Below are 27,189 nucleotides of genomic sequence, written 5' to 3'. Positions count from 1 at the left end.
GTCGACTGAAGATGACGTCACAGGACAAGCTGCTAATAAACCAATAGATAGAAATATAAGCAGATAAATAAGTTAATACACCAGTGATTTAATAGAGAGATATAAATAATAAGAAATATCATAATTATTCTCTCATAGTAACTTTAAGAAGTTATGATAATGATTATAGTTGTTATTATTATTATTATTATTATTATTATTATTAGCTGCACAATTTAAAAGCTGCTGCTGCAACAGAACATAATTTCATTAGAATGAACCCCACAAGCAGCAATTGCATTCATTCTATTTTCTTTATTTCTTTACAACAATTTAACAAGATAACATTGGAAAAAATATGAATAGATACAAATACAAATTACACAGGAGGATTGATTTCACATCTGCAGCTTCTGATTAAATCAAAGTGTTTTTCATTACAATTACAATTACAACATTCATGACAATCCACAGAGTCCATTATGAAATAATTAAAGTTTAATCTATCAATTCTGTATGCCACAAAGAAAACCTGAGATATGAAAAGGAATAGGTCAAAGATTGCATAATTTATTAAGAATTAGAAAACACAAAGAGAAATAAATAAATGCTTCTAACCAAGCATCAAAGAATAATGAATATCTTAAATAATTATCTCAATAATTTGTACTTTTTATGTACATATCTTTTTGTTTTGGTATATTTTCCACATTTAATACACCTTTATTTATAGTAATGTATTTCAAAATCTTATTTGTCCTTTTTTTAAGAGATATTTTCTGCTTAACATGTAATTTTAATGTGTATTTTCAAAATTACATAAACATGGATAAATGTTTTGTCACACTGGGGAATATACATGTCTGTATATTTTCACATGTTTATACCTGCAGCAGCTTGAAAAAGGTTTATAGAACAAAGATAATCCTGCTTGTATGGTTTATGGCCGGCGTTTGAAACAGTGACCCAGTGGGAGAAGATTTACCTAAAGTTCAGGCCGTGCTGAACAGTATCCTTGTCTACAACACGCACTGATGTCTAAAAATGTGATCGGGGCACTCGCTGAAGGTTATTATGTGAGGCATAAGACACATTTAGTCTTATGGCTGCTGAAATAGTGTCTGCTGTGATGATGAATGACAGACAGGTTATTGTTTTAATTTCATTAGGAGCCAACATTTCTAAAATGTATTGTTGTTTAATTTAATCAATTTTCTAAAGACTAAGCAATAAAGCTGAAGTTAGGTTCTAACTGTTAGCCTATAATGCTGCACTCGATTTTGACCATACATTTAAAACATAAATGAAGTATTTAGGCATTTATGTCACATATAAAGAGATTAAAATGTGTTAAAAGTGTTTATTTTCAAAGGGATATTGAGGGACATCTGAAATGTTTAGAGAAGGTTTTTAGACCACTGACAAAAACACAAATAAAAAATAATAATATGATTAATTTTAACTTTTTTCAAAAGTACATATGGTGATGAATAAAAAGAAAGCACATAATCATTGCAGTGCAAGAATAAACATTTCAATTCACAACACGGATGTCTACATGCAAGCTGCAGATTTAGTCTTCATGAAGTTTTGATCACATTCTAGAAATGTTGTTTACATACAACATAAGACACAAGCATCCAGGTTTATGAGCAAAGTTCCTCACTACGTTCCCTTTATTCTTTGACAACAGAGAATGTTTGGTGACCCGAATCAGTTGTTTCCGTGCCACATCTCCTGGTTTCTATCAGAATATTTCAGGTCCAGTTTTGTTTAAACCAGCATCAAGATCTGTTAAAGAAGATGGAAAACACAAAAGACATTGATGCACTTATAAACACAGCCAGTGTTCTGTGAAGTTCTTCTTTACTACAACATAACATGGAAGCATAACACACATATAGAACAAAGAGCTGGTACATAGGAGCTTCATCAGAGAGGAGAATGTTGTCTGTTGTAGGTTTGATGGAGGAATTCGTATATTGATTATCATATAATATAAAATTAGGTGATTAAAGCTACTCGAATTTCCTTCAGAACAATAACAGACTTTAGTGTAGAAACAATTGTATTGATTTTGCATTCCCAGATAGTAAATGAGTACATTTATTGAGTTACTTGTGTTTTATTGGAGTTGTTCCATTTTATGCCACCGTACACTTCAACTCTACCACATTCCAGAGATAGAATTTGTACTTTATACCCTACCAAACATGACAGCTTTAACTACAAGTGATTTTTAAGATATGAAAGCCAAAGTACGAAATTAGTCATGTAGTCTATGTAAAACTCTACAGTATAATAGTTTATACATTGTTTAATACACAGGGAAATCAGATCAATGTTCTGATTATCTGAGCTGATAAAGGAGAGAGATTAAAAAATTCCAATTATCCACTTTTGGTGAGATATCAAATCATTGAAAAATGTATTGAAATTAAGTGTTTACAGGGTAAAATTACCCTGGAGCTGTTATCAACGTATTTACATCTGAAATGGATGTGAGACAACTGTGAAAAGTTTTCATCTTAGATTAAATTTTATTGTCATTGCACAGAGTACAAGTACTGAGACAACGTACATATATGTAACTAAAGTTGTAAAATAAATGTAGAAAAGTGTATTTCCCTCTGAGATGTAACTGAGTGGAAAGGAAACGTTCAACTACTGTTAATGCACACAGCTTGAATAATTAACCAAATGCAATTTGAGTCACTCTTTCAGTGAAATAAGGAACACCTGTTTTACAACTACAAGTAGATTTTGACATATTTGCTGTGAAAAACCTAATCTTTACTGTGATTAATTCTAATCATAACTGAACTGGTTGAAATCCATAGGTTTTCTGTATCACCTGTGAAATAGTATTTATGAATAATTCCATCAAATATATTGAATAATTAATTATGTAGCATTTAATTAAATGTGTAGGTGTCAATGTCATAAATTCACTGTAAGTTTATGAAAGAATAAACTAACAACGACCAGCAGAGGAATCGTTTTTTGGATTTAACTGCCACAGATGATCCGCTATGTGTGCAGATAGATAATCCGTTTCATCCCTCTATAGTTTTTTGCCAACAACTATGCTCGTATATCAATTACAAAGTGTGAATAATCCTAAAATATCTAACTGGCATGTAACTAAAAACCTAAACGCTATATACAAACGAGACTGTATCAAACTAAAAGCAAAAAGTTTGACTTGTCTCAACAGAGACGTTGTTCCGTTTTGAAATTTATTTTATGTTACCAGGGCAACCGAACCTCCGGTTGGAGCCAAATTGTCTTGACCAATCAGATGTAGAGTTTGTTTTGACTGACATCTTATTTGTCCAATAGAATTTATGAAGCAACGGACGTTGGTAACAATCCTACCTTCCCGGGTTAGTCCGTTGCTGAGGCGCTAGAGAGAACACAACTTTGTCTGTTCACTGACTGATAAGAAGTTTTATATTTCGACAAAAATGAGAGAAATTGTACACCTGCAGGCTGGCCAGTGTGGCAACCAAATTGGAGCTAAGGTTAGTAACAATTTGGTGTGGAAATGTTATCTTAATTCAGTAGGACACGGTTTGAAAGTTGAATGTAGTTTGCGCGGGCTGTAATTAACGTTAGCTTATTTAGCGGCAAAGCTAATGATAGCCGTTGGTTTCGACTCGCGAGGGTAAGTCATGCTAGCCAGCTAGCTAATCTAACCGTTGTACTTTATTCTCTTTTTTTTTTCCACATTCTAGTTCTGGGAGGTGATAAGTGACGAACATGGGATCGACCCGTCCGGGACATACCACGGGGACAGCGACCTGCAGCTGGAGCGGATCAACGTGTATTACAACGAGGCAACAGGTTAACTTCGCTTTGCTAAGCGTTTCCAGCTACACTGTTAGATTAGCTAATTTGTGGATGAGCCAAGGTAATTCAATACCTCACGGAAACTTTGCTAATACCTTCACCATCCAGCAGGGGTGCTTAATCTCAATTGTTTTGAATTGAATGGCTTTTTGGTTACTATGGCTTAGTTTCCATGACAGAACAGCCCAACAAACCCCCAGCCAGCAACATTATACGGCTTTAACTTGGAAATATTTTAACAATCCTGGGGTTGTAGTTTTTTCATGGACTACAGTTTTGGGTTATTTTGTAGACTAAGGGATAAAAGCAACCGAATTATTCCGTTGGGTGTTTTAATTCTACTGACATACACGTTTAAGAAGCAGTTTATACCCCATACTTTGCTCCTTTGGCTCTTCATGTAGACTTTACATTGATAATTTTCTAATTAATTCATAATCTAATGTTAAAACATCTAGCCAAGTAGCATCTGAACAAACCTTAAATTGAGGTTGGTCAAGGAAAAATGTTTCCTTTACTAAAAAAAAATTTTTTTTTTTTTTTTTTTTTAACCAGGTGGCAAGTATGTCCCTCGTGCGGTGCTGGTGGACTTGGAACCAGGAACAATGGACTCTGTGAGATCTGGCCCATTTGGTCAGGTGTTCAGACCCGACAACTTTGTCTTTGGTGAGTGTTTAATCTCAAACTATGAAGTGACAAAGCAGACGGTCACATTCAATATATACACTGCTCATTTGCAGTATATTGGATTTGAATGTGAAAATCTGATTAAGCTATACTCCAGGTAGATAGATAAGGGGATATACTGACACCTCACTGTGACAATGTCTTAATTTGCATGTAACACAGGCCAGAGTGGCGCAGGTAATAACTGGGCTAAAGGCCACTACACTGAGGGAGCTGAGCTGGTGGATTCGGTCCTGGATGTGGTGAGAAAAGAGGCCGAGAGCTGTGACTGCCTTCAGGGATTCCAGCTCACACACTCCTTGGGAGGAGGCACTGGTTCTGGTATGGGAACTCTGCTCATCAGCAAGATCCGAGAGGAGTATCCAGACCGCATCATGAACACTTTCAGCGTGGTGCCCTCACCTAAGGTTTGTAAAGGCATTCAGTTATATTTAGGTCAGTCGTTTGGCCCTCCACCTTTCTCCCTCGGGCTTTAACAATGTTCCATTCTTCTTTTTTGGCCTCCTCTTATTTCATCTCTTCTTCTAGGTGTCAGACACAGTGGTTGAGCCGTACAACGCCACCCTCTCCGTCCACCAGCTGGTCGAAAACACAGATGAGACCTACTGCATTGACAATGAGGCCCTATATGACATCTGCTTCCGCACTCTGAAACTCACCACACCCACCTACGGTGATCTTAATCACCTCGTCTCAGCCACCATGAGTGGGGTGACCACCTGCCTGCGCTTCCCCGGACAGCTCAACGCAGATTTGAGGAAACTGGCCGTAAACATGGTGCCCTTCCCCCGGTTGCACTTCTTCATGCCAGGTTTTGCCCCCCTGACCAGCCGAGGCAGTCAGCAGTACAGGTAGAGAAGCAGGAGAAACAGCTCTTGTATGGTCATTTATTTTCTTTACAGCTGAAATGAATCCTAACTGAAATACCTCTTTGTAGAGCGCTGTCAGTTCCTGAGCTCACCCAGCAGATGTTTGATGCCAAGAACATGATGGCAGCTTGCGATCCGCGCCATGGTCGCTACCTCACGGTCGCAGCCATCTTCAGAGGACGCATGTCTATGAAGGAGGTGGACGAGCAGATGCTGAACGTGCAGAACAAGAACAGCAGCTACTTTGTGGAGTGGATCCCCAACAATGTCAAGACAGCCGTCTGTGACATCCCTCCACGTGGACTCAAGATGGCCGCCACTTTCATCGGCAACAGCACGGCCATTCAAGAGCTGTTCAAACGCATCTCAGAGCAGTTCACCGCCATGTTCCGCCGCAAGGCTTTCCTCCATTGGTGAGTAAAGCGCAGTAAGCAGGAAATGTATGTAATTGTGATGTTCTTATATTAAATGATACAACAACTGACTTCTGTGTCACAGGTACACGGGCGAGGGCATGGATGAGATGGAGTTCACAGAGGCTGAGAGCAACATGAATGACCTGGTGTCAGAGTACCAGCAGTACCAGGACGCCACTGCTGAGGAGGAGGGAGAGTTTGAAGAGGAGGGCGAAGAGGACATGGCTTAGACACGCACTACGATCCTTTTCTTTCTATGCAACTGTTAGGACTGGGCATCATAGGTCAAATATTGCCAGTTTTTAAAAACGTGACACAGTAGTTCAATTAAACAGATGTCAAAACAATACAGCAGTTCTTGTCCAGTCTTAACAGAAGTCATAGGATATTCTCAAGCCTCTGCTTTTCCATTTCTTTTCAATGTTGGCAGTTCTTGCCTCCTGTTCTGAGTATAAATATTCTTTTCTGTCTCTTTGTCTGTTTAGAGGGGGTCCCGCTAACTTCACCCCCATGAGTGTGCAGCGTCAACACGAAAAACTGGAACTTTACGTTAAAACCAAACCAAACTACACTGAATGGTTGATAGTCTTTTGGGCCTCTTGGTGCTGAACTAAACTATTAGTTTTACCACAACCAGAAGAAGTCGCGGTAAAGCTTGTTAATAAACTGACGCTCGCACGTCTTTCTTTATTCACTTCTAACTTGTACCAAAGCTTAGATTGGACTGTTCATCTGTTAACAAGCAGTGAAGTTGGGAACTTTGTGGCCCAGTAGTCGTACTGGTTGTGCATGACGCCGGCTGCCCACTCGGTGGTGGTGTGTTGTGAGACTTTCACCCCCCTCTGTTGACTGTTGCGTCTTCAATCTGCAGGTTTAAATGCACTGATACACGATCCGTTTGATACGAACTATCCTTCATCAGCTGAATTATTAAAGGTTTAAAGGCACTGAAAGTGGGGAGTGTTGGAAGCTGGTCACTGTTCTGTTATGGCTTGTTCTCAGTTCAATTTTAGATGAATTTGAATAAAGCTTCTTTTACTTGGTGCTACCCCGTGTATTTATCTTTTTGTCCTCATGCCTCCTTAAAAACGACTGAATTCACCTTCCACATACGTTAGTTACATGTTCTCATGGATTACAGCCATCAGAAACTGATTAACTATCAATATGTGAATTAAGAGAAGAAAAATACTGATACTGAGAAATAATCAGGAAATCTAACATTTCAGTATATATTAAGAGTATGTGGGATATGAAAATGAACAGGAAAGAATCCTGAATGTTTGAATACCAGATAAGAAAGAACTAAACTTCCTGTTCCTGTTATGAATGATGGTCATTGTAACACATGTGCTGGAATATTTACTTTGGGAATCAAAGAGAAGGAAAAATGAGAGGAAATAGGAGGTAGATTTCAACTCCAGATCCATTAAAACGACTCGGTTTTGTTACTTTTAACCAACGCAGCAGAAAGTTGTCACAGGATGCTGCTGAACTAACTTTTAAACATCGTAATGAAGGAAACATCTAAAGTTTGACAGCCAACAGCCATCAATGCTCAGCGCAGTAATCGTGCTTCTTTTCATGATATTTGAAGGTCTTGATCTGACTCTGAAGTCCCCTGGAATAATCAGCTGGATTCAGTTATCTTCTTGCTGGAAGAACAAGTTAAGCTGATTATGTGATTTATTCTTAAAGTGTTTTTAATAAATTAGAGCAAATGTTTGAAAGCTAAGTTACTGAAACACATGAAAGCGGATCTGACTGTCAGTAAAGTGAAAGCTGAAACCTCGGTTTTATCCATCAAATATCAAATCCTGCCATCGAAAATGTGATTAGTTGAATTTCTTTCCCCCCTGATTTGATACTGTGGCTGTATTTCATTTAAAAGTCAAAGTTATCTGAAGGTAAAAGGAAAGACAACAAGTTCACCCCAAGGTGAAAAACCCAGAGCTACATCTCAGACTCTCCAGGCCTCAGTTAGCATGTTAAAGGTTAAAGGTCATGACAGCACAGTTAGAAAAAGACTGAACAAGGATGGCTTGTTTGGAAGGGCTGCAGGAGAAAGCCTCTTCTCTCTAAAAAGAACATGGCAGCACAGCTTAGGTTTGCAAAGCTGCATCTGAACAAAGCACAAGACTTCTGGAACAATGTCCTTTGGACAGACCAGAGCAAAGTGGAGATGTTTGGTCATAAAGCACAGCAGCACATGATCCAATAGCAGCTCCAGTATATCTGTTGTTTGTTTGGGATTCTGAGTTATGGTGGACGAGAAAGCTTTGAGGGGAGCCTCTGGCTGTTCTCGAGGCGTCTTTGGAAGGTGGGTAGCAGAGGTAAGAAATCCAAAAGGAGTCTTTCACTGGAGCTGACTTGAACGAAAGAGACTGAAACAAGAAACCAGGAGAAGTGTCATCAGCACGAGAGAATTCGTAACGGTGGAGAGAGCCTGATGACCTGATGTAGCCGAGGACAACCTGGTGGCTGCTGAAGCTAATCCCTGAGAGCTGCTACAGGGATGAAGCTGATGAGCAAACATGGAACCCAGACTCAGCCTGCCTCAGGCTGCTAGTCACAGGGTTGTTTTAAACATGCTTGTTCTGAACATCTTAGTCAGAGTGTGTCAGTAAGACCTGTCAGTACAGGGCAGAAACAGCTGCTGTGCACTTTGACAGCAGAGCGGCAAAGATTCCTGTCGGGCTGAGATCACTGCAAGAGTCCAGCGATGAAGATGAGGCAATAAGAAGTTAGAGACTTAGTGAGGAGGAGGAAGAAATGCATCCCAAGTCCCCAAAAAGTCCATCTCAGGTCTATATTTTGGTTGAAATGATCCAAATAGAGCCAAGAACAACTCTTCTACGGCAACTAATTCATCAAATTAGACAAATAGCAACGATAAATAAGTTATTTACAACTACTTTAGATTGAAACTCACGTTTTTAGATGTAGTTTAAAATGCTGATGACTTGTCTGGTGTAAACTGTGCACCAACCGGTTCAATCATCATCAGTTCTGCAGGTTTGTTTCTTTTCCACAGCTCTAAATATCGTCCCCACTTCACTGGGATGTTCATGTGTGAATATCAGCGTCTTGTTTGTATGTTTTAAGGGGCGCCAGGTTGGGACTCGGACCAGTTGAGCTCTACACCCCGTCAGCATCCTAACATGAATATAAAGCAGAGTAAACACAAGAAGCTACAAGAAAACACACGTTTCATGTATTATTTTATGAACACGCTTCAGTCCCAGTACACTTTTTGTTATAAACCCTGAAACCAAAGAAATAAGACGACCTTTCTTTTAATACTTAATGGCAACACAGCATCTTGTGCATCACATCAACAATCACCAGGAGAGAATGTCAGACAGCAGCGGAAATATTCAGAAGTGATCCGTTCACACCAGAAGAGCTGACAAAATGTTACAGTATGCTCACAGAAATTCAGCGACATGAACTCGTAGATCCCGTCAGGCTCTTGGATCAGCTTCAGTGGACACTGCGAACGCCTACATTTTAAGATGGAGCTGGCCTCTTTTGTGTGAGATGGGTTATAAAACATGCTCCTCTGCCTCGGAGATAAAACGTAAAGGTCCACAACAACAAAAAACTCATTTAAATTCATATATTCATTAAATGCTTGGCCCATAAAGATCTATAAACACATTTTTTATGATAATACAGGAAACTCAAAGAAGTCTGCAGCTCATTTAAATGTAAAAATAAAGAGGAAAACAAAAAAAAAGATATGGGGTGGTGTGCTGAAGGAGAAGATGATGGCACCGTTAGGAAGTGGAAACCATGTGGGGAGCAGAGGTAATAACAACAGCCTCAGCGTTTAGCAGATTAAAAGTACTGCAACAAACTCCACCAAAAGAATTAAACTGGACACGAGGAGGGAGATGAAAAGGAAAACAAATAAGGCCGCATGGAATCAACGATATAAAAGGAAACGGCTTAATATCTGAAAACAACCAGCGAGAGGCACTGAGAGTTGCACTCATACGTGTGAAAGTTCATCCGGTCAGATGTGTGTCCTGTTAAAAGTTGAACTCATCAGAACTAAACTGAAGGGGGAAAAAGGAAGAGCACCGTGTTTTAACCCAAAGAAAAATCATCCAGAACTTAAAAAAGAGGTAAATATAACCTCAGATGAACAACACAAACTGAAGTAAGCCCCATCATAAACCACCTTTAGGTGCAATAACTCACAAAGAAGAGCGGGCCAAACGTCCTCAGTCACACAGAAAACCATTACTTCACTTTATTGCTGCTAAAGGAGCTTCTACAAGCTGCTGGATGATCATGTGCTGTTCATCTGTGGTTGTATTTACCTCATTTCAGCTCCTGCCGTCCCTTTCAAGAAGCGAAAGGATGGAATAAACGTCATTAAACAACAAACTAAATGCTGTGAAGTTAACAAAACCATCTCGCCTGTAACAAAGGAAAACTTTAAATCAACCACAGGGATCTAAGCTCGCTCCCTGAACATAAACAGCACTGCTCTCTTTATAAGACGTCACAGGTCAGGCTGGGAGGCCGAAAGAAGGCGGAGCCAAACGCAGGCACTGATCAGAGCCCATTCAACGTCCTGCCATACATAACAGGGTCTACTTTCTGTTTCACACGACTGCTCGTGTCCTGGAGGCAGCTGCCGTCCTGAAATACCGGCATCAGCTTTAGAAACTCACACAGGTCGACATCCTCCGGAAAAGGTGCCGAAGCGAAGAGGGACGAAAGCACGTCTGACTGCTGCAACTTAACGAGAACATCCCTTTTTCTTCTCCGGTAACGTCAGATATGTTTGTAAACTCGTGTATTTGTGCGAGGAGCCCATGGATGCTGGAGTAACTCCTGAAAAGTTGTCGCTCTGCCTCCCCGTTTCACGTCAGTCGTGGCTGAAATGCTCGACTTTAGGAGATGCTGATGAGCGTCACTCTGCGCCACCCTCAGCGGCGGCTGAGCGCTGGTGCCGGGCTGCGTCCTGCTGCACCTCCCTGACAGCCAAGATACGTGTGAGCATGCTCTGTAGAGTGGTGGCGTTCAGCGGCTGAGAAGTGTACCAGTGGGGGCTGTCGGGTCAGAAGTGAGAAGACAGAAAATCATCTTTCCTTAGAACTCCAGTAGCTTCATTTTCACTAAATCTGGAAGGTTTACGTGTATTCATCCTCTTATTAGATGTAATTTTGTGAAGGCTGTGGATGTCTTTGCTTGAATTCAGACTAAAACATAATCAAAGTAAATATCACACCTTGTAATCTAGCTCGCATTTTATTTCTGTGAATGGTAGAAGTGAGTAAAGTTGGATGACACTCAGGTGTGAGCGGACGCCATTTTATCTAAAGAAACAGAGAGTTGCTGATACTCATCAGGCTGGAAAAGGAGTTTGGATCATCCCCAGTTCAACAGAGGAAATCCAAAACCATTATCCTCCAGAAGAGTGATCAACCAACAAAGTTTACCCCAAGAGCAGCGGGATAAAGGAACTCAGGCTACTTCTAAGCAAGTCCAAATTCAGGATTTACATTTACAATTTACATTTATCTCAAACATGTTTAGTCTCTTCCAGGCTCTGAAGCTCTGAAGCAAAGCTCCGAAGCGAAGCTCCGAAGCAAAGCTTTGAAGCAAAGCTCTGAAGCAAAGCTCTGAAGCAAAGCCCCGAAGCAAAGCTCTGAAGCAAAGCTCTGAAGCAAAGCTCTGAAGCAAAGCCCCGAAGCAAAGCTCTGAAGCAAAGCGCTGAAGCAAAGCTTTGAAGCAAAGCTCTGAAGCAAAGCGCTGAAGTAAAGCTCCGAAGCAAAGCTCCGAAGCAAAGCTCTGAAGCAAAGCCCCGAAGCAAAGCTCTGAAGCAAAGCTCTGAAGCAAAGCGCTGAAGTAAAGCTCCGAAGCAAAGCTCTGAAGCAAAGCTCTGAAGCAAAGCCCCGAAGCAAAGCTCTGAAGCAAAGCGCTGAAGCAAAGCTTTGAAGCAAAGCGCTGAAGCAAAGCTCCGAAGCAAAGCAAAGCTCCGAAGCAAAGCTCTGAAGCAAAGCGCTGAAGCAAAGCGCTGAAGCGAAGCTCTGAAGCAAAGCTCCGAAGCAAAGCTCTGAAGCAACGCTCTGAAGCAAAGCTCTGCTGACCAGCGAGCGACTCTGACCTGTGTGTGTGGACATTCAGTTCGGGTTGGAGGTAGAACACATCGGTTCGCTTCTTCACAGATTCTGGGCTGTTGGGGAGCAGGACGACAAAGACAATGTTTGTTCAGTTTTCTTGGTGTCAGTTCGTCTGCAGCCTAAACTCATGTGAGTCTCACCATCTCGAGAGGTAGAACTCGTAGAGTCGGACAGGACAGCGCAGAGGGTTGGTGACGTTTTCCAGCATCTCCAGGTCTGCCTCGCTCTCAACGGGGCGTTTTCTGAATCGCTCTGAAAGCAAGAGGAGCCAAAACGCCGTTGCTAACATTTTATACTTCATGACATTCTCAAAACATCAACCGAGTCGTCCTGCAACTCCTACAAGAGCAACACAGTATGGATTTAACAACTCATACCCAGGAGGAGGCTGTGGTTTTCACCCAGTGGAACAGAGCTTTGCCCTTGCAGAGTAACAGAGGGGATCATGGGAGTTTAACCATCCAGTCATGTGTTTTGTGTTTTGTAGACAGAGGGTGCTGAGGGAGTGTGTGTGTGTGTCCATGTGTGTGTGTGTGTGTGTGTGTGTGTGGGGGGGGGGGGGGGGGGGGGGGGGGTGCTTTCACAAGCTACTCAGTCCCTGTATAACCAAAGCAAGAGCTGTGTCCGGATCCTTGGCTCCTCCAGGACTGCCCCTTGTCTCCGAACCCGACTTTCACGGACAGGATCTGGAGGTGTGGGGGTGGAGAGGAGGGCGTCTGCTTTGGGAAGCTCAGGGTTACATATCTGATCTTTGCACATGATGTGCTTCTGTTGGTTTCTTCAGCTGCTCTGGAGCGGTTCACAGCTGAGTGTGAAGCAGCCGGGATGAAAGTCAAAGTATCTGGGTCTCTTGTTCACGAGTGATGGCAGATTGGAGCGGGAGATGAACAGATGGATTGGGGCTTCGTCAGCAGTAATGAGGGCGCTGCTCCGGTCCGTTCGGGTGAAGAAGGAGCTGAGCTGGAAGGCAAATCTTTGGATTTACTGCTCCATCTTTGTTCCAACGCTCACCTGTGGTCACAGATCTGGGCAGTGACCCAAAGAAGCGGCTGAATTGAGTTTCCTTCAGAGGGTGGCTGGGCTCAGCCTTAGAGACAGGGGGAGGAGCTCCACCATTCAGCGGGAGCTTGGAGTCGGGCCGCTGTTCCTCCGCATAGGAAGCAGTCTGGTTAGGATGCCTCCTGGTCGCATCCCTTTGGAGGTTTTCTGGGTACGTCCTACCAGGAGGAGGCCCTGGGGCAGACCCAGGACTCGCTGGAGTTATTAAATATCCCATCTGGCCTGGGAACGCCTCAGGATCCCCCAGGAGGAGCTGGAGTGTCTCTGGGGAGAGGGACGTCTGGCTTTCTCTCCTGAACCTGTCGCCTCCACGACCCTCGGATAAGTGGATGAAAACGGATGGATGGGTATACGTTCCTTCAGGGATTAACAAAGTGAACTGAATTAAGTAGGGACTTTAAACCTGGCAGTGTCAGAGTGGCTCTGATACGAAGAGCCGCAGCAGCCCTGCTGTTAGCCTGGAAAATAGAAAGCTTAAGAGCGCCTGGACTGATGACCTCAGTGCTCCAACTGGAGCATGAAAATGAGCTCAACTTCCTCCAGAGTTTAAAACAACCGCGTCAAACAAGTTTTAAACATTTGAAAATGATAAACACTCCTCACCTGGCTGTTCCCAGCCGGACGAGGCGGCGCCGCTTCTCTGGTACTGAAGGTAGCAGACTTTCCCAGCTCGACTGCAGGATTTGGAGCGCCGAGTGAAGTTGGAGAAAGACAGGCGCTGGTGTTGCGCCAGGGTGACTAAGTGGAAGTTTTTGGTGCAGAAGAAGAGCAGCGTGTTGAGCAACACAATGGGGGAGTATGCGCCCAGCTGCTTACACTCCCACAGGTACGACTCCTCCACTCGGGAGGGAATGACACAACCTGGAAGTGAGGGCAGAAGAATGAGACGAATGCTGCCTATAATCTGACTAAAGCCACTATTAAAGCAAACTCATTTATATGTACAAAGGTTATGATTTAAACTAAATAAACGCTGAGGTTTGAGTAAGAGTTAAAGCTAGATGAGTCAGTGACGGTACCACTTGGCAGCAGCTTTGGTCTCCAGAGCTGAAGCATCCCACTGATCTCACTGGCAAACTGACTGTACAGCTCATCGGTAAAGATGTTCTCTATCCGGCCCATCAAGAACAGATACTGCTCAAAGACAAGAGAGACTGAGTCACTGCAGTGGGAGAGAGAAAAAACAGAAAAAACGGCGTTTCTGTGCACCTGCTGTATCCCCAGGCAGAGGTAGAAGATGCTGTCCGGGCTGTAGGCCTCGCCGTTTGGCCGTCGTACTTCTCTGATGAAGCGAGACAGAGCAAAGCTCAGCTCCTTAGCGTTGCACTGAAGGATGTCCTCTTTAATTCCCACTTGATTGGCTACAGGGCGAAACGGTCAAAAAGCTCGGATGATTGAGTGCTGAGTAACAACAGACACGTCTGAGCCGATCTCAGCTCACCTTTTTGTGGCTGTTTGTTGCACAGTTGGACCCAACTCCGCCAGGCTTTCACCCCGTAGACGTGGTTCAGTTTGGAGGCGGCCGGAGTCGCGACTGCGCTGCGGCCGCCAAACCCGGTCCGCCTGCGACCCTGCATGTTCAGACAGCCAACAACAACTCTTCAGTTACTTCTCTTCTCTTTTTATGCACACAAACAAAGCACAACAAGGAACAGAAAACCTCCAGAACATGACACTGTTTTTATTGGCCCGATAAGCACACCTTCACTGCTCTAACATCTCATTCTGTGACTTTAACAGGTGAAGTACCTGCACCATGTTTACAAGGTGATTTAAGCTGTTCTTTAAAAACATTTTACAGCCATTTTTTCCCTTTTAAATCACTATTTTGTGCTACTGGTTGTGGTTCTGCTCAAAGACTGTTAACCTGAAACCTGGCTTTGTGAAATATTTGACCCTAAAATATATTGGTTATTTTCTAATTTCTGCATTCTTTTTACTGTCGCCCACAGTATGATAAAACCTCCCCCATGTTTTACTGTCGTTAGGGTTGTTTTTTCCTTTTTTGGCTTCATTTCATTGCCTGATTCAATCTACTTATGTTATTACAGTGATTCTGACAGTCTGAGTGCAGTAATCTGTAATTTATTCATCACCTTTGGTTGCTTTCGTGTTCCTGTTGAGTAAGATCAGCCCTGAATTGATTGAATATGACCCCATGGATCATAAAATCGTATTCTTTGGTCAGTTTTATTGTTAAAACTGCAGCCCAGTCTCTCCACAGGGATTTTGAGATATTTGGCGGCTGCCTTGGAGTTTTCCTAAAACAGCATTTGTGGTTCTCTCTGCTCTCCTGTGCATCAAAACAGCTGAGATGCACTAAAACCATCGATTATTAGACTGAAGGGTTTGATGAACTGTAACTTTCACTGTACTGGGTCAGCCGACAGATAAAGAGTCTGAGTCAAATAAGTAGATCAAATTAATCTGAGATCTGCTAAAGATAGCAGATGAATCAGGGATGTCGTACCCGTTTCCGGCCGGTGGAACCCTCCCTGGATCTCTTCACTCCTCGCTGTGGAACAGTCGACTTCTGATCCAATAACTCTGCAAAAACACACGAGTGTTTGACCTGGTAGCTTCCCAAACACTAACACTGTCAAACTCAACTCAATCTGATCTCTCACCAGACGGGAAGTCGGTTTCCAGGTCCATCACAGGCGAGGAGGGAGGCGGATCTTTGGGACTGGTGTCGGGAGGGAAGCTCTCCGTTTTGCTCGTTCCTGGCTGGATATCAAGCTGAAGATCAGCGGGCTCTGGGCTCTGCTCCGAGGGTACAGTAAGGTCAGTTTGCACTGCTTTGTGAGACTTCCCATCCTCAGGAACTGTGGGAGTGACAACTCCAGACTTCATGTCTCCAGTAGAAGAGGAGCTCTGATCTACCGAGTAAAGAAATCACAGTTTAGTTCAGCTCTGAGGGTCTTAAATACACCTCACAGAGACCTTGTCTTCACATGACTTAAATGCACAAAAACTAGGATAAAATCGCAGTATTTCCAAGCCTTCACCTGCTGTGGAAACAGATTCCTGATTTTCTTCCTCTGCAAACGTCTCTGACTGGACACCAGCCTCTTTGGTGTCTTTGGCCTTTGGTGGCACTACAATCGGTACTGGAACCTGGAACACACAAGAGTTTGATTTTCTACACTAATAAAAAAAATCTATCAATCATTGGAGTTAAATTTCCTACAAAGTAAGTGAAGTATAATGAGACATACAGGCACGGGTATCACCATCGGCACAGGTGTGTGCTGGGAGTACATGTTCATAGGCACTGGAATGAAGACTGGTACTGGGACTGTAACCATTAACACCTTCACATTCTCCTCCCCTGTTGTGGATGAAATGAAGCAAATCATTTTAAAAAGAAAAATGTAAAATAAATACGCAAAAGACACCTTCTATCTCACAAAATATGACGAAATAAACTTTAAAATGTGCGGCATTATGGAGTTAGCAGAAAGAAAACTCACTTAATTCAATAAAAACATAATTTTTGAGAAAAATGTATTTAATTTTTATCTAAAAGGTGTAAAATAAACACGTTTGACACACATTTTGTTACAATTGGAGGAGGTTGAACCAATAAACTGTAGCTTTCTATATTTAATAGTTACTGGAATCCAATATAAAGAAACGTGACGAAGCACCATCAGTTATATACAATAATCTTTTCCAGTCTTTAATATAGAGGCAATACCTAAATCTGGCCAGCAGATGTCACCAATTCTTCTATATCAGCTGATTTATACCCGTTTTATCTGCTCCCAACCATCAAAAAGATCATGTTTTATGTCTTTAAATCACTGCAAAGTTAAGTTACAGTGATTTACCGAAGCTCATCGTTTATCGTGGCGTTTGCACTCGCTCAAAATGAATCATCAGCCCAAAACGAGGCCATTCGCATACGAAATCAAATAAAAGTAACAGTCACACACACTTTCTTTTCTCTGAAATGTAATTTATTGACATTATTTGTTTTAAGAAAACCAAATCTTTTCAATTTACTTGTAAAAAAAAAAAAAATGACAGAAAAATTTAACATGCAAATACAGGAAATGTGAGGAAAAACATAGTTGGGTGTTAAATGTGTAAACGTCAGAGAAGCAATACAAAGTTTGGATCAACTCATGTTTAAACTGAGTCTGGGGTAAACATCAGATGAATTTAAGTTGGCCTTGGATGAACGCATCAGTAAAGCACACATTCAGACAGTGGAACAATGCAGTTAGATGGACGACTCAGGAAGCCCAGAAGTGATGGAAGATTTCAGGTTAATCTCAAATTAAAGATGAGAGCGAACACCTGAATGCACGTTCAGGAACCATCGATCCTCTCAGCAAACACTAAACCCCTCTTTGTCTTTCACAAACTCTATTAATCACCGTTTTTAACTCCCTCTGGATCATATTACGACACTTTTTGTGAAATGAAGTCTACAACAGTGTCCTAACAAGTCAATTCCTCTACAAGTGTAGTGAAACTCCTACTGAAATTAGTGTTTTATGAAGCACTCAAACGAAAAAACACCAACTTAACACTGATTACGGGACAATTTCATTCAAAAAAGGAACGTTTAGTAGCACGGCTGTCTGGGTCCACTTTGCCCCGTTATCCCTGGCATGAAGTAAGGAACCAAATAAAAAAATCTGGTTCGAAGTCGGCCTGAATAATGTTCAACTGGGCATCAACATTAGATGGATGATTTCAGGACACTTGTACCATGACTGGAAAACAGCTTTAATGACACGTTTTCATGTATTCTGACACATAATTCATGAGGTAATATCTTTTCTTTTAATAAAATATTACAGTACGACTTTGTAGTCAGTGAAGCACTTACAGTATTTCAGCTTCGTCAGCTTTAGACAAACAAAATACTCTTTAATGGCAGGAAAATACAGCGAGTCATGCAGTTCTGCTCCTGCAGAGTGGATCATAAATACTACAATCTTTATTATAAAAATACAGAAGCACCTCCTTTTTGACTCACTCTGCAGTGCCTGTTGGCAAATACATTTGCATGAAACTGAGAAAAAGCTCAACTAGCGCTGGCCTTGCTCCCAAAAAGGTTTGAGTAGTGTTGGAGTGAACACAAGCGTCCGGTCAGGGTCCACTGCTCTGGTCAGCTGATCAGGAGGCTGTGGAGAAAAAAACCCCAAGTGACACACTCGACCCTCTTAAGAAGTCGGTATAAATTTAAACAAATAACGTCAGCAGATTGTTTTACTTTGACTAAAACATGACAGAATTAACACCAAAGTTTGGCTACTTAATGAGACTCTTATTTGCTACATGTTTAAATGTCAATGACTTAAAGGGACAGTTCGGGTAGTTTGTAGCTTATGGGGAAGCTAAGCTAACAGCTACTGAGAGCAGAGATAAAAAACAAATTAAATAAATAAAAACAGAGCATTTTCACCGTCTTAAACAGCTCAGAGATTCTGACAGAAACTTTGACAGAAGATTTTCTTTTATCAAACCTCACTATCACACGTTTCTAAGGTAACGCTTCTTTTGCTAAACTTTTGCTAAACTTTCCACTCACGTCAAATTCCTTGTTTTTAATCACTTAAGAAATATTGCAAAGTTAAAGTTGGTCATTCATGCATTTATCTACTTATGTCTGGATTATTATTGTGATTCTTTGTTCACTTTTCTTATCAAAAGCTCCCTGGAACGTCTGCTCTGAGGCTTCTAACCTCTGAGGTCCTCTGAGTACTCGCATGTCACCTGTTGCTAATTCAGCTCCACCGGCTTCCCATCAACTTCAGAATCCACTTTAAGATGCCGGTTTGGACTTTTAGAGTTCTGCATGGACACGTCAGAACTTTTATATTAATCTTAAAAGGAGTCGCACTAATAACATTTAACTTCTTCTGACATCAGACCGTTGTTTACTTTGTCTCGATATCCTCTTACCTCCCCAGAAAAAGGCGTGTTGTCGTCCTAATCGCTCATTTTTACTGTTTTGTAGCTGTTGCTTTGGTATTAGACAGAACTGCAGTGACGCAGTTCGATTGAGAAAAGACCGACAAAGCAAATGGTCTGATGCAAGAGAACTGTTGTAAAACAAACCTACAATGTGGCGTCTGCTAAACCACCATTAAATTTATGAGGTTTGAGATGGTGAAAATTCACTCTTCTTTTACCCCTGCTCTCAGCAGCTGTTAGCTTAGTTCCTCCCTGACTCTCCAAACAGAGAGCCCTGAAGATAATAAATACTCATAAGTACTTTGCGTAAATCCGCTTAAAGAAAAGAAAAGCCGAACTGTCCCTTTAAATCGTTGGTGTTACTCAGGTGGCTCACCTTCCGGTTCCAGTTCAGGAGCCGTTTTGTAGATCAGTCGGGTGTGGTAGAGTTCAAAACATGGCACAGGACAGAGGCTGGGCTCTCCTGAACACGTCTTACAGTAAAACCACGTCTGTGTTTTTGTTGTCCCACAATCCTTCACTTCAGACCGCTCCTCTTCCTCTCCATCCACCCTGAGAGAGGCTACTTCACCACCTTCCTCCTTTGCTTCCTTTTCTACTTCCTTCCCTGGCTCCTCCTCCTCCACCATCTTCTGCTTCTTCCTCTCCGTCTCCTCTTCCTCCACCTTTTTTCTCTTGTGGTGTGAGCAGACCTTGCAGTCAGAGTTTTTCTCCCTCTTCCCCAGGAAATGGCGCCCGGTTAGGCGTGCCGGCACGCCGTTACACGGCTGAGTTTGCTCCTGATGTTTCGGCGATGGTCGGTCGGGCTGCGAGGAGCTATCTAGTAGAGCTGGTGCAATTATTAAAACAACTAATTGTGAGCAACGAACAATTAAACGAATCTGTGTTTTGACAAATAACCAAGTTAAGGAACCAAAACCATGGCTTGTGGGTGCAAGTGCCAATAATGACCATTAAAATGAGAACATCCTGGGAGAAAATGAAGACATCCCATATTTTCAGAGCCCTAAAACACTAGTTTAGATACTAAAAATAATCGAACTCTAAATAAAATTCCAGAAAACAGCAGTGAGTGTATTTATAAATGTAATTAGTCTTATTTTGAAGGGGTGTACTACGAAGAGAGATTAAAGGAGAACTCTGGTATTTTTAAATCTAGACCTTATTTCTGGCATGAAATACGTTAATTTACTCACTGAGAACAGTTTGGCGAAAGTCGGCGTCCTTCGGGAGATATTTAGATAACTCGCGATCCATATAAGGAGTGAACGGGGCTTAGAGGATGCAGCCTCTAAATAAGGCTTTATCTGTCTTAAGTTACGTGTAGGTGTTATTAAAAAGCTGTTTCAGGTTAAATCATCCGTAAAAAAACACGACATAATTTCATAGATTATTTTCCCAGGCAGCAAAAATCTGACTGAACCAACATTTAACTGTCGTCGGGCAGAACTGAATTAATCTTTGGGCACTCAAACTAAAAATCAAACCTTTTGACCAAAACTCATTGATTCTCAGCTGAGGAAAGATGCCGAATATGAGACCTGTTTAGGCATGAGGTATGGCTGAAGGCCCTTTACTCCCTTAAACCTTCTGCTCAATTTCCTGTCCAAGCTACACTCTTAATAAAGGCTTCAAGAACCCAAAAAAAATCTTATTACTGCTGATATTTGATATAATAAAGATCAAATTACTCACTACATCAAGAATATTTAGTCAATAAAATCTATTTCCCTTTGATTTAATCTGATTCTTAGATGATTTCTACATTATTTTTCAAACTGTGTCAAAGCTAAATGCATCTTTTAGAAGGATTTTTATATTTATCAAACCTGTTCATTCGAACCTGCTCTTTCTATGAATTAAGTTTCCCCTGATGATCCCCAGATGACGTATAAAATACGTATTTTCATGTCAGCGTGAACAGAGAGTGAAGAGGAAAGCCTGAGTAGCCGAAAGATCGTGAGCTGTGTTGAACTGCTTCGTAGTACACCCCTCAAGTATGTGCCACGGAAAATCACAGAAGCTTAAAAATAGCCTCAAAAGGAGACCTAAACCTCCATGACTAAAAGCAGTTTGATTTGATCAGCATAAAATGTGGCCAAGATGTTCCAAACATCTGTAAAAGTGCTTCGTGTTCGCCTGGTGTTCGTACTTTCTGCACCTCAGAGTCAGGAGGGCGAAGTTAAGCTGAAACTTGTTCAAGTAATTCTTGTAGTTACCTCCTGATTCGGTGGGCAGCTGGCACATGATTTCTTGGTCCATGGTGAACGGTCGGCACAGAACTGACTTGTTCTTCATCTGACGGCGGCGGGGCGTGGACCCACGCATGGCGTCGGTCTGAGTACTGGCCTGGATGTGGACATAAAACATCAACTGTGAGTGACAAAGACCTGACTTCATTCTTAAATCAAGTTTGTCCAATGAAACAAAGCCAACACAGTCATTTATACACAGGACAGCAGATCTGAGTCTGGATATGTAGCCCACTCCACTCAAATGACAAAAACAAACGGTTCCACGGACTAAAAACTCATTAAATAAAGTAAAAAGATCCACCTTCTTAGCACAGGACAGAAGCTAGGCTCACAAACACCTGCATGTAAACATATTAACACCTGGTGGGATATGCTCATTTTTACACTCATAAAACAAAATGTTTACTGGCAGAAGCGTCCCACAGTGACACTGAAACAGCAGCTAAAGCAAGGAGTCCAAGGTTTAGATTTGAGGGATCGGTTATAGTTGCACGGAGGTATAATCTCCATCCTATATTTTTAAAGCAGACGTCCAAAGAAAGCTAACACGTTGGCTTCAGAAAGCAGATCTTTATCCACATATTTCTGAGCCCTTATAGGGTGTATGAGATAAATCTGGTGTTTGAGGAGAATACGTCTTGAACCACATGAGTTTGACAGCCGACCACTGGGCAACAAACACCACAGAGTAGCAGCATCTCTTCATAAATCCGTGCTCTACTTGTTTGCATTGGCAGCTCAGAGTTATCGTCTGTGCTCCACAGCCTGTGCTGCTCATTCTGGTCCATGGACTGTTTGCTTTGTCACCTTGTAAGTTCACTTTACTGTCACTGTCCCTAAAAGAAATAAATTGATTGATGTTTGTTTCCACCTCTGGACGCAGAGGTTAACAGAGGAGCAGCTTCTGGAGCAGCAGAGTCAAAGCAACATCTTTTATAAGTGGCCAGTGATGGATTAGAAGTTTAAAATATGATAAATGCACATTTAAAAGGTCTAACCTGAGTCAAACAGACACACAGACACAGTACATACGTGGTCGAGGTTCTTGCCGTCTACGTTGGAGGTCGGAAGCGCTCCTACGAAACAGGAATGAAAACAATACTGAAGTAAACCGGCAGACTGTGGCGTCTACGTCAATAACTGACTGAAACATTTATGGAAAACTAATTGAAAATACAAGCTTTGGTGAAACAGATTAAATACATTTCAGAAAACACTGTAAGAAGCCACGCAAGTCATTAAGAACGTGTCCTTATTTACAAGGACGGCCTGGAAAAACAAAAAGCCTTTAGAGGAAACCGAGGGAAAAGAGCAACACTTAGCATAGCAAATGATAAAAAAGTACAATCAATATAGAAAGGCAAAACCGCGATATATAATCGATATTTTGTTTCCCTTTATTGAAAAGTCAGACGTTACAATTAGTGAAAACACAGAACATTAACATAATACAAAACAATGCCGGGGGGGGGGTCGCATTATACAAAACAGTGATGAATTAGTTCATAAAAATGTTATATAAAGTGCATATCTCAGTGGTTTTGGTGGATTTTCTGTTTATAGAATGTAGGATTGTTGTAATGTATTTACAACAATCCTACATTATTACATCATTTTTGTATTAAAAATGAAAAAAGATGGTTTGTGATTAGAGAATTTGTCTGCGTACGCTGAAGACACGTTTGTGACATGTTTGTTTGTTTCCGTTTGTCTGACGGTGTTGTCACACTGTCCCTTTAAAATCTTTCAGAAAATTATGTGTATTAAATAGTATAGAATCGTATCGAATCGTTGGCCGAATGCCGTGTATCGAATCGTGAGATTAGTGTATCGCTACAGCCCTAATAAATACACAGCAGCTTATTGTGAAGAGTCGCTGTAACATGTAGAAAATGGCAACAACACAGCAGCAGACTAACAGGAACCAACAACAACTCTTGGAGGTGTGTGACGTGATCTTACCGGTCAGAGCGGTGTCTGCTGACACGCTGGGCTGAGTGGCCGAACCGTTGGCCAGCGAGACGACGTCAGCGATGACAGGATTCATCTTTGAGTTGTGGTGGGGCTGTGTGGGAGCTGCAGGAAGACAGAAACAAGGGGTCATAACCAGCAAAGACGAGAGGAGTTTCTTTCATTCAGTCTGGGCATCAAATTATTCTTCCACATTTCTATGGGCAACACCAATAACTTTTTTTTTTTTTAAGATATAGTAATAAAACCTAGCTTTTGTTTATTTGAAAAGGATGATAAACATAAATGAGTTAGCTTTAAGCTAATTAACCTCTGCAACATGAGTGAAAGCACTCGACATGTGGCTAACATTAGCCAAACCGTACCTGATAGCTTTAAACGCCAAGCATTACACCAAGATCTCTAACTAACTAACTAACTAACTATTTCTGTCTGACAGGTTGGTGAACCTTTTGTTTAGCCAATGTTAAGGTTATGGTCTAATTACCGCATGGCGTTTGAGGGGCAGTACCAGTGCCGTTACTGGTGCTGTGCTGGCTCGATTCAAAATTAAGGTAGCAGTACTGCAGCAGGCAGGGCATGTTGCAGAAGTTACGGACCGAACCCAAACACTGCAGCTTCTCAGTCATGTAGCCCTGCTTCCTACAGCTATCACACCGACCCATCTGCACAGAAACGGATGGAAAACAGACGAGAAGTGAGACAGCAGACCTCAAAGCGTCACTTTGTTTGTGTGATCCCAAGCAGAGAGCGGCCGGATGTTCATCCTCTCACCCCGTAGTAGAGCACCGTGTACTGGGACATGCAGTGAGGCCTGCAGAACTCCTCGATCTTGCCTCCGTAGTGGCTGCAAAGCGTCTTCTGAGCAATGCCTGAGCAGTAGGTGCAGGGAAGCCAGTAGTGGTCCTTACGCGAAGTCACGTCATGTTTGAAGAGCAGCTTACAGTCTGCAACACAGGGAGGGCGGATATGCTCATCAGTATCCGTATCAGACCCGTCATAGTTGATAAGTTGTGTCATGACTGACTGACTGACTTGTGGGCTTTTGCTCCACTTGACTGAAATACGACAACCTTTCCACTTCATTAAAAGTAGCTACTGCGATGGTCAAGAAAAAAAACCTTTAGACTAAAGAAAAGTTATTGTGAGTTCTAGTGATTAGCAAGATGAAGGTATATTTGTACTTGTTATCATACATTCAAATATAGTGGTGAAAGTTACAAAACTTATGTCTCTAATTTAGCTCCATGAGTACCAAATCTGTCTCATTATGCATCTCACCCTGGTCACCCTGATATAATCATTATTGCTCCTATTATTATCCTATTATTGCTCCTATTATTATCTTTAGCATTGCCAAACAGTTTGTTTACATATGTATGATGGGCTTGCTGCTGCATGAATGATACTAATCTCTGTTTTCAACATGTTTATCTCAGTGCAGCTGCAATCTCAACAGCAATAATGCTAAGCTGCTTAATTAATCTGATTAAAATGTCTGTATTTTGTTGCCTCTTCTTTGTCACATTGATCTGTGTTGAGGAGAAGGGAAAGCTGCTTATTTTCAACTCACTTTCACTGCAGAATGACAGGTCCTGTTGGCTGTAGCTGATGGTGTCAAAAAGCACCTTCTCCTGTTTACAGTACTCGCAGAACCCAAGAATATTTTTCTGCGTTTTGTACTGTTCAGAACACGTCTTACTGCAGAACATAGATATCCGGCCCTGAAGACAGAAAACAAATCATACATCAGAGCGATCTTTATCATAGAATTAAAGAAGTTGGGTATGTGACCCCTTTTTCTTACTTGGTGACTGAAAAGCAGCGGCTTGGTGCCGAACTGTTTGCTGCACTGATAGCAGGTCAGTTTGGGAGCGTCACCGGACCCGCCGTCTGCTGGTTTCAGGGGCTGATCTGGGGGCGATCTGGCCTGGGCTTGTCCTAGCACGACTGGGGAGGACACGCCCGGGTAGGGAGGCACTAGTGGGGGCACTGAGGTATGACTGGGATGATGGCCTGGGTACAAGACTGAAGATGGGTAATCCTGAGCAATGGGAGGGACTGAGCTGGCGCCGGCTGAGGGCCCCGGCTTTGGAGCATCTCTGATGGAGGAGTCCCTGAGAGACGAGGTTCCATTGGTCAGCTGGTCAGATATGTGACCAGACTTCTGCAAAACAAGGGGCCGCAGGGAAAAAGTCAAATCTAGCAGAAGAATGTGAAATATCTGCTGATGGATTTATAAAACACTACTTATGCTTTACCCTGTATGTGGACACACAGGCGTAGGAGCAGAAGTTTCTGATGGTGCCATCCACCATGGCTAAATGATACTGAGGAATGGCTGAAACTTTGCACAGGGAGCATGGGAACGGAGTACCTATAAGAACAGCAACATTAAAAACAAATTAAGACCCTGGTTGTCATATTAAGCCTGAGGTTTTACCCTGTTGATCAAAGCCAACTTAAACACCCTGGGGCTATTTTTCCAAGAGCTAATAGATTACTTCAGCCCTGGGTCTGTTGCATTTCCACTGAGCTCCAAGATTCATCATAAATTAGGCAAATTAGGTCAGCTGAAGTGTGTTGATTCCACCCAAAAGAACAGCCTGAGCTTAACTGGACAGTAAAACCAGGAAGTCTGCAGTATAAATCTGTCCATGTTACACACTTGACGGGTTTTAAGGTGTTTTTTATTTGTGTTTTAGAGCATAAGCTCCTTGAAAAGATAAAAGATGAATGTTATAACAGCTGCGGCTCATTGTGCTGATCAGACCTTCAAACAAGGTAGTCAGCTTCAGTTGTATTATCTCAAAAACTCTGTTATTGCTCTGATTTAACTGCTTCTTTCTCACAATCTGAGCACTGTCTTAGAAAAAATTATCCGTCTTTATTTCACCAATAATTTAATAAACGAATGAATAAACTGTGCTGCAGCGACGGGCGTCGATGACGTCATCCCAGCAGACGAGTGTGTAGAAAGCCCTCTATAAGCCCCCCGATAGACGCCAATAGCAACAACACAGCAGCTATGAGCTAACAGAGCTATAGCACACGTTCATTCATTCATTCTTCTTAAAGTATTGGTGAAATAAAGACAGATAATGCCTTATTCAGAGGCTGCATCCTCTAAGCCCCGTTCACTCCTTTATATGGATCTCGAGGAATCTAAATATCTTCAGAAGGACGCCGACTTTCACCAAACTGCTTTCGGTGAGTAAATGAATGTATTTCATGCTAGAAATAAGGTCTAGGTTTAAAAGTACCGGAGTTTCCCTTTATAGACATTTCACCTTTCAACCAAAGGGCCTCTCCTGTTCTAAACTAGTTAGTGGAGAGCATCTCAACAGGGATCAAAGCAATCTCCAAAGTACTGACTCCCCGTAAGATCTGGGTTCCTGTGGTGGAAATGCAACTCTATTGTTGTACCTGTGAGATTATGTTGTGGTGGTCGACTCTGCTCCACACAAGCAGATGAACAGTAAAGCTGAATTTTGCCCTTTTGGTCTCGTTCCATGATGGTTGAGGATACCAGCGCTATCTTGTGACAGTTAGCACACTCTGTCGTCTTTCTGCAGGTCTGCAAAAAAAGTTTCGGCTCGGTAAAAAGGACACACACGAGTATAAAACATCTCTGTTTGTTACATACCTGTTTGTAGGTGGCAATGCAGGTGGGACTGCAGAAGTTGAGCTGAGATCTGTCAATTGTGAGAGTCTGACAGGAACCTGAGTTACTATTACAGTAAAGTCCACAACCTTCACAGCAGTTCATGGCGAGCTGACGAAGTTTACGCCAGGTTACAAAACAGGCATCGCTACAGAGTCTGTGCAAGCGGCCTTGATGGGTGACCTCATGCTCGATCTGCTGTAGAAATCGTAGTCAAACACAAGAACAAAAGAGAAATAAGATAATTTACACACCGTCTAACCTCGAAGAAAGTGTCAAAGTTCACCTTTTAGGCCAAAAACTCGCTCAACTTATGAGAAAACAACATATTTTTGATAGCTGGCTCATTTATCAATGTCAGAA

The 27,189-nt window shown here is 42.0% G+C and overlaps 2 protein-coding genes across 6 annotated transcripts in view; one reads left to right on the top strand and one right to left on the bottom strand.

Moving 5' to 3' along the window:
• The first annotated feature begins 3,359 nt into the window (after positions 1–3,359).
• On the top strand, positions 3,360–6,149 carry LOC140270003 (tubulin beta-4B chain). The gene is made up of 7 exons (XM_072365056.1): positions 3,360–3,503; positions 3,717–3,825; positions 4,387–4,497; positions 4,681–4,925; positions 5,047–5,369; positions 5,456–5,800; positions 5,886–6,149. Exons 1-7 carry the CDS (start codon positions 3,447–3,449, stop codon positions 6,031–6,033), a joined length of 1,338 nt encoding a protein of 445 aa, XP_072221157.1. The 5' UTR covers positions 3,360–3,446; the 3' UTR covers positions 6,034–6,149.
• Positions 6,150–9,011: 2,862 nt separating this feature from the next.
• Positions 9,012–27,189, bottom strand: part of LOC140269718 (zinc finger MYM-type protein 4-like) — a 28,700-nt gene continuing 10,522 nt past the window's right edge. For 3 of the 5 annotated variants that reach the window (XM_072364684.1, XM_072364685.1, XM_072364681.1), the window contains 20 exons: positions 26,809–27,024; positions 26,589–26,739; positions 25,424–25,539; positions 24,970–25,329; positions 24,736–24,886; positions 23,937–24,109; positions 23,650–23,827; positions 23,154–23,267; positions 22,224–22,267; positions 21,156–21,285; positions 16,221–16,333; positions 16,011–16,119; positions 15,630–15,881; positions 15,473–15,549; positions 14,444–14,573; positions 14,022–14,363; positions 13,606–13,863; positions 12,084–12,195; positions 11,928–11,996; positions 9,012–10,869 (listed from right to left, as the gene is read on the bottom strand). In XM_072364684.1, the coding sequence (XP_072220785.1) occupies positions 10,731–10,869; positions 11,928–11,996; positions 12,084–12,195; positions 13,606–13,863; positions 14,022–14,363; positions 14,444–14,573; positions 15,473–15,549; positions 15,630–15,881; positions 16,011–16,119; positions 16,221–16,333; positions 21,156–21,285; positions 22,224–22,267; positions 23,154–23,267; positions 23,650–23,827; positions 23,937–24,109; positions 24,736–24,886; positions 24,970–25,329; positions 25,424–25,539; positions 26,589–26,739; positions 26,809–27,024 (3,234 nt within the window). In that variant the 3' untranslated portion in view covers positions 9,012–10,730. The remainder of the gene's footprint in view (positions 10,870–11,927; positions 11,997–12,083; positions 12,196–13,605; positions 13,864–14,021; positions 14,364–14,443; positions 14,574–15,472; positions 15,550–15,629; positions 15,882–16,010; positions 16,120–16,220; positions 16,334–21,155; positions 21,286–22,223; positions 22,268–23,153; positions 23,268–23,649; positions 23,828–23,936; positions 24,110–24,735; positions 24,887–24,969; positions 25,330–25,423; positions 25,540–26,588; positions 26,740–26,808; positions 27,025–27,189) is intronic. The other 2 variants (XM_072364683.1, XM_072364682.1) reach the window with 2 other exon arrangements.

This window comes from Leuresthes tenuis, unplaced genomic scaffold, assembly GCF_036924035.1.
Source record: "Leuresthes tenuis unplaced genomic scaffold, fLeuTen1.0.hap1 SCAF_15, whole genome shotgun sequence".
Taxonomy (NCBI): Eukaryota; Metazoa; Chordata; class Actinopteri; order Atheriniformes; family Atherinopsidae; genus Leuresthes; species Leuresthes tenuis.
This window is presented reverse-complemented; position numbering and strand designations above follow the sequence as displayed.

Coding starts and splice junctions, on each gene's coding strand:
- LOC140270003 (XM_072365056.1), top strand. CDS start 3,447: ATGAGAGAAATTGTACACCTGCAGGCTGGCCAGTGTGGCAACCAAATT. Junction 3,504..3,716: donor GCAACCAAATTGGAGCTAAG/GTTAGTAACAAT, acceptor TCCACATTCTAG/TTCTGGGAGGTGATAAGTGA. Junction 5,801..5,885: donor CGCAAGGCTTTCCTCCATTG/GTGAGTAAAGCG, acceptor TCTGTGTCACAG/GTACACGGGCGAGGGCATGG.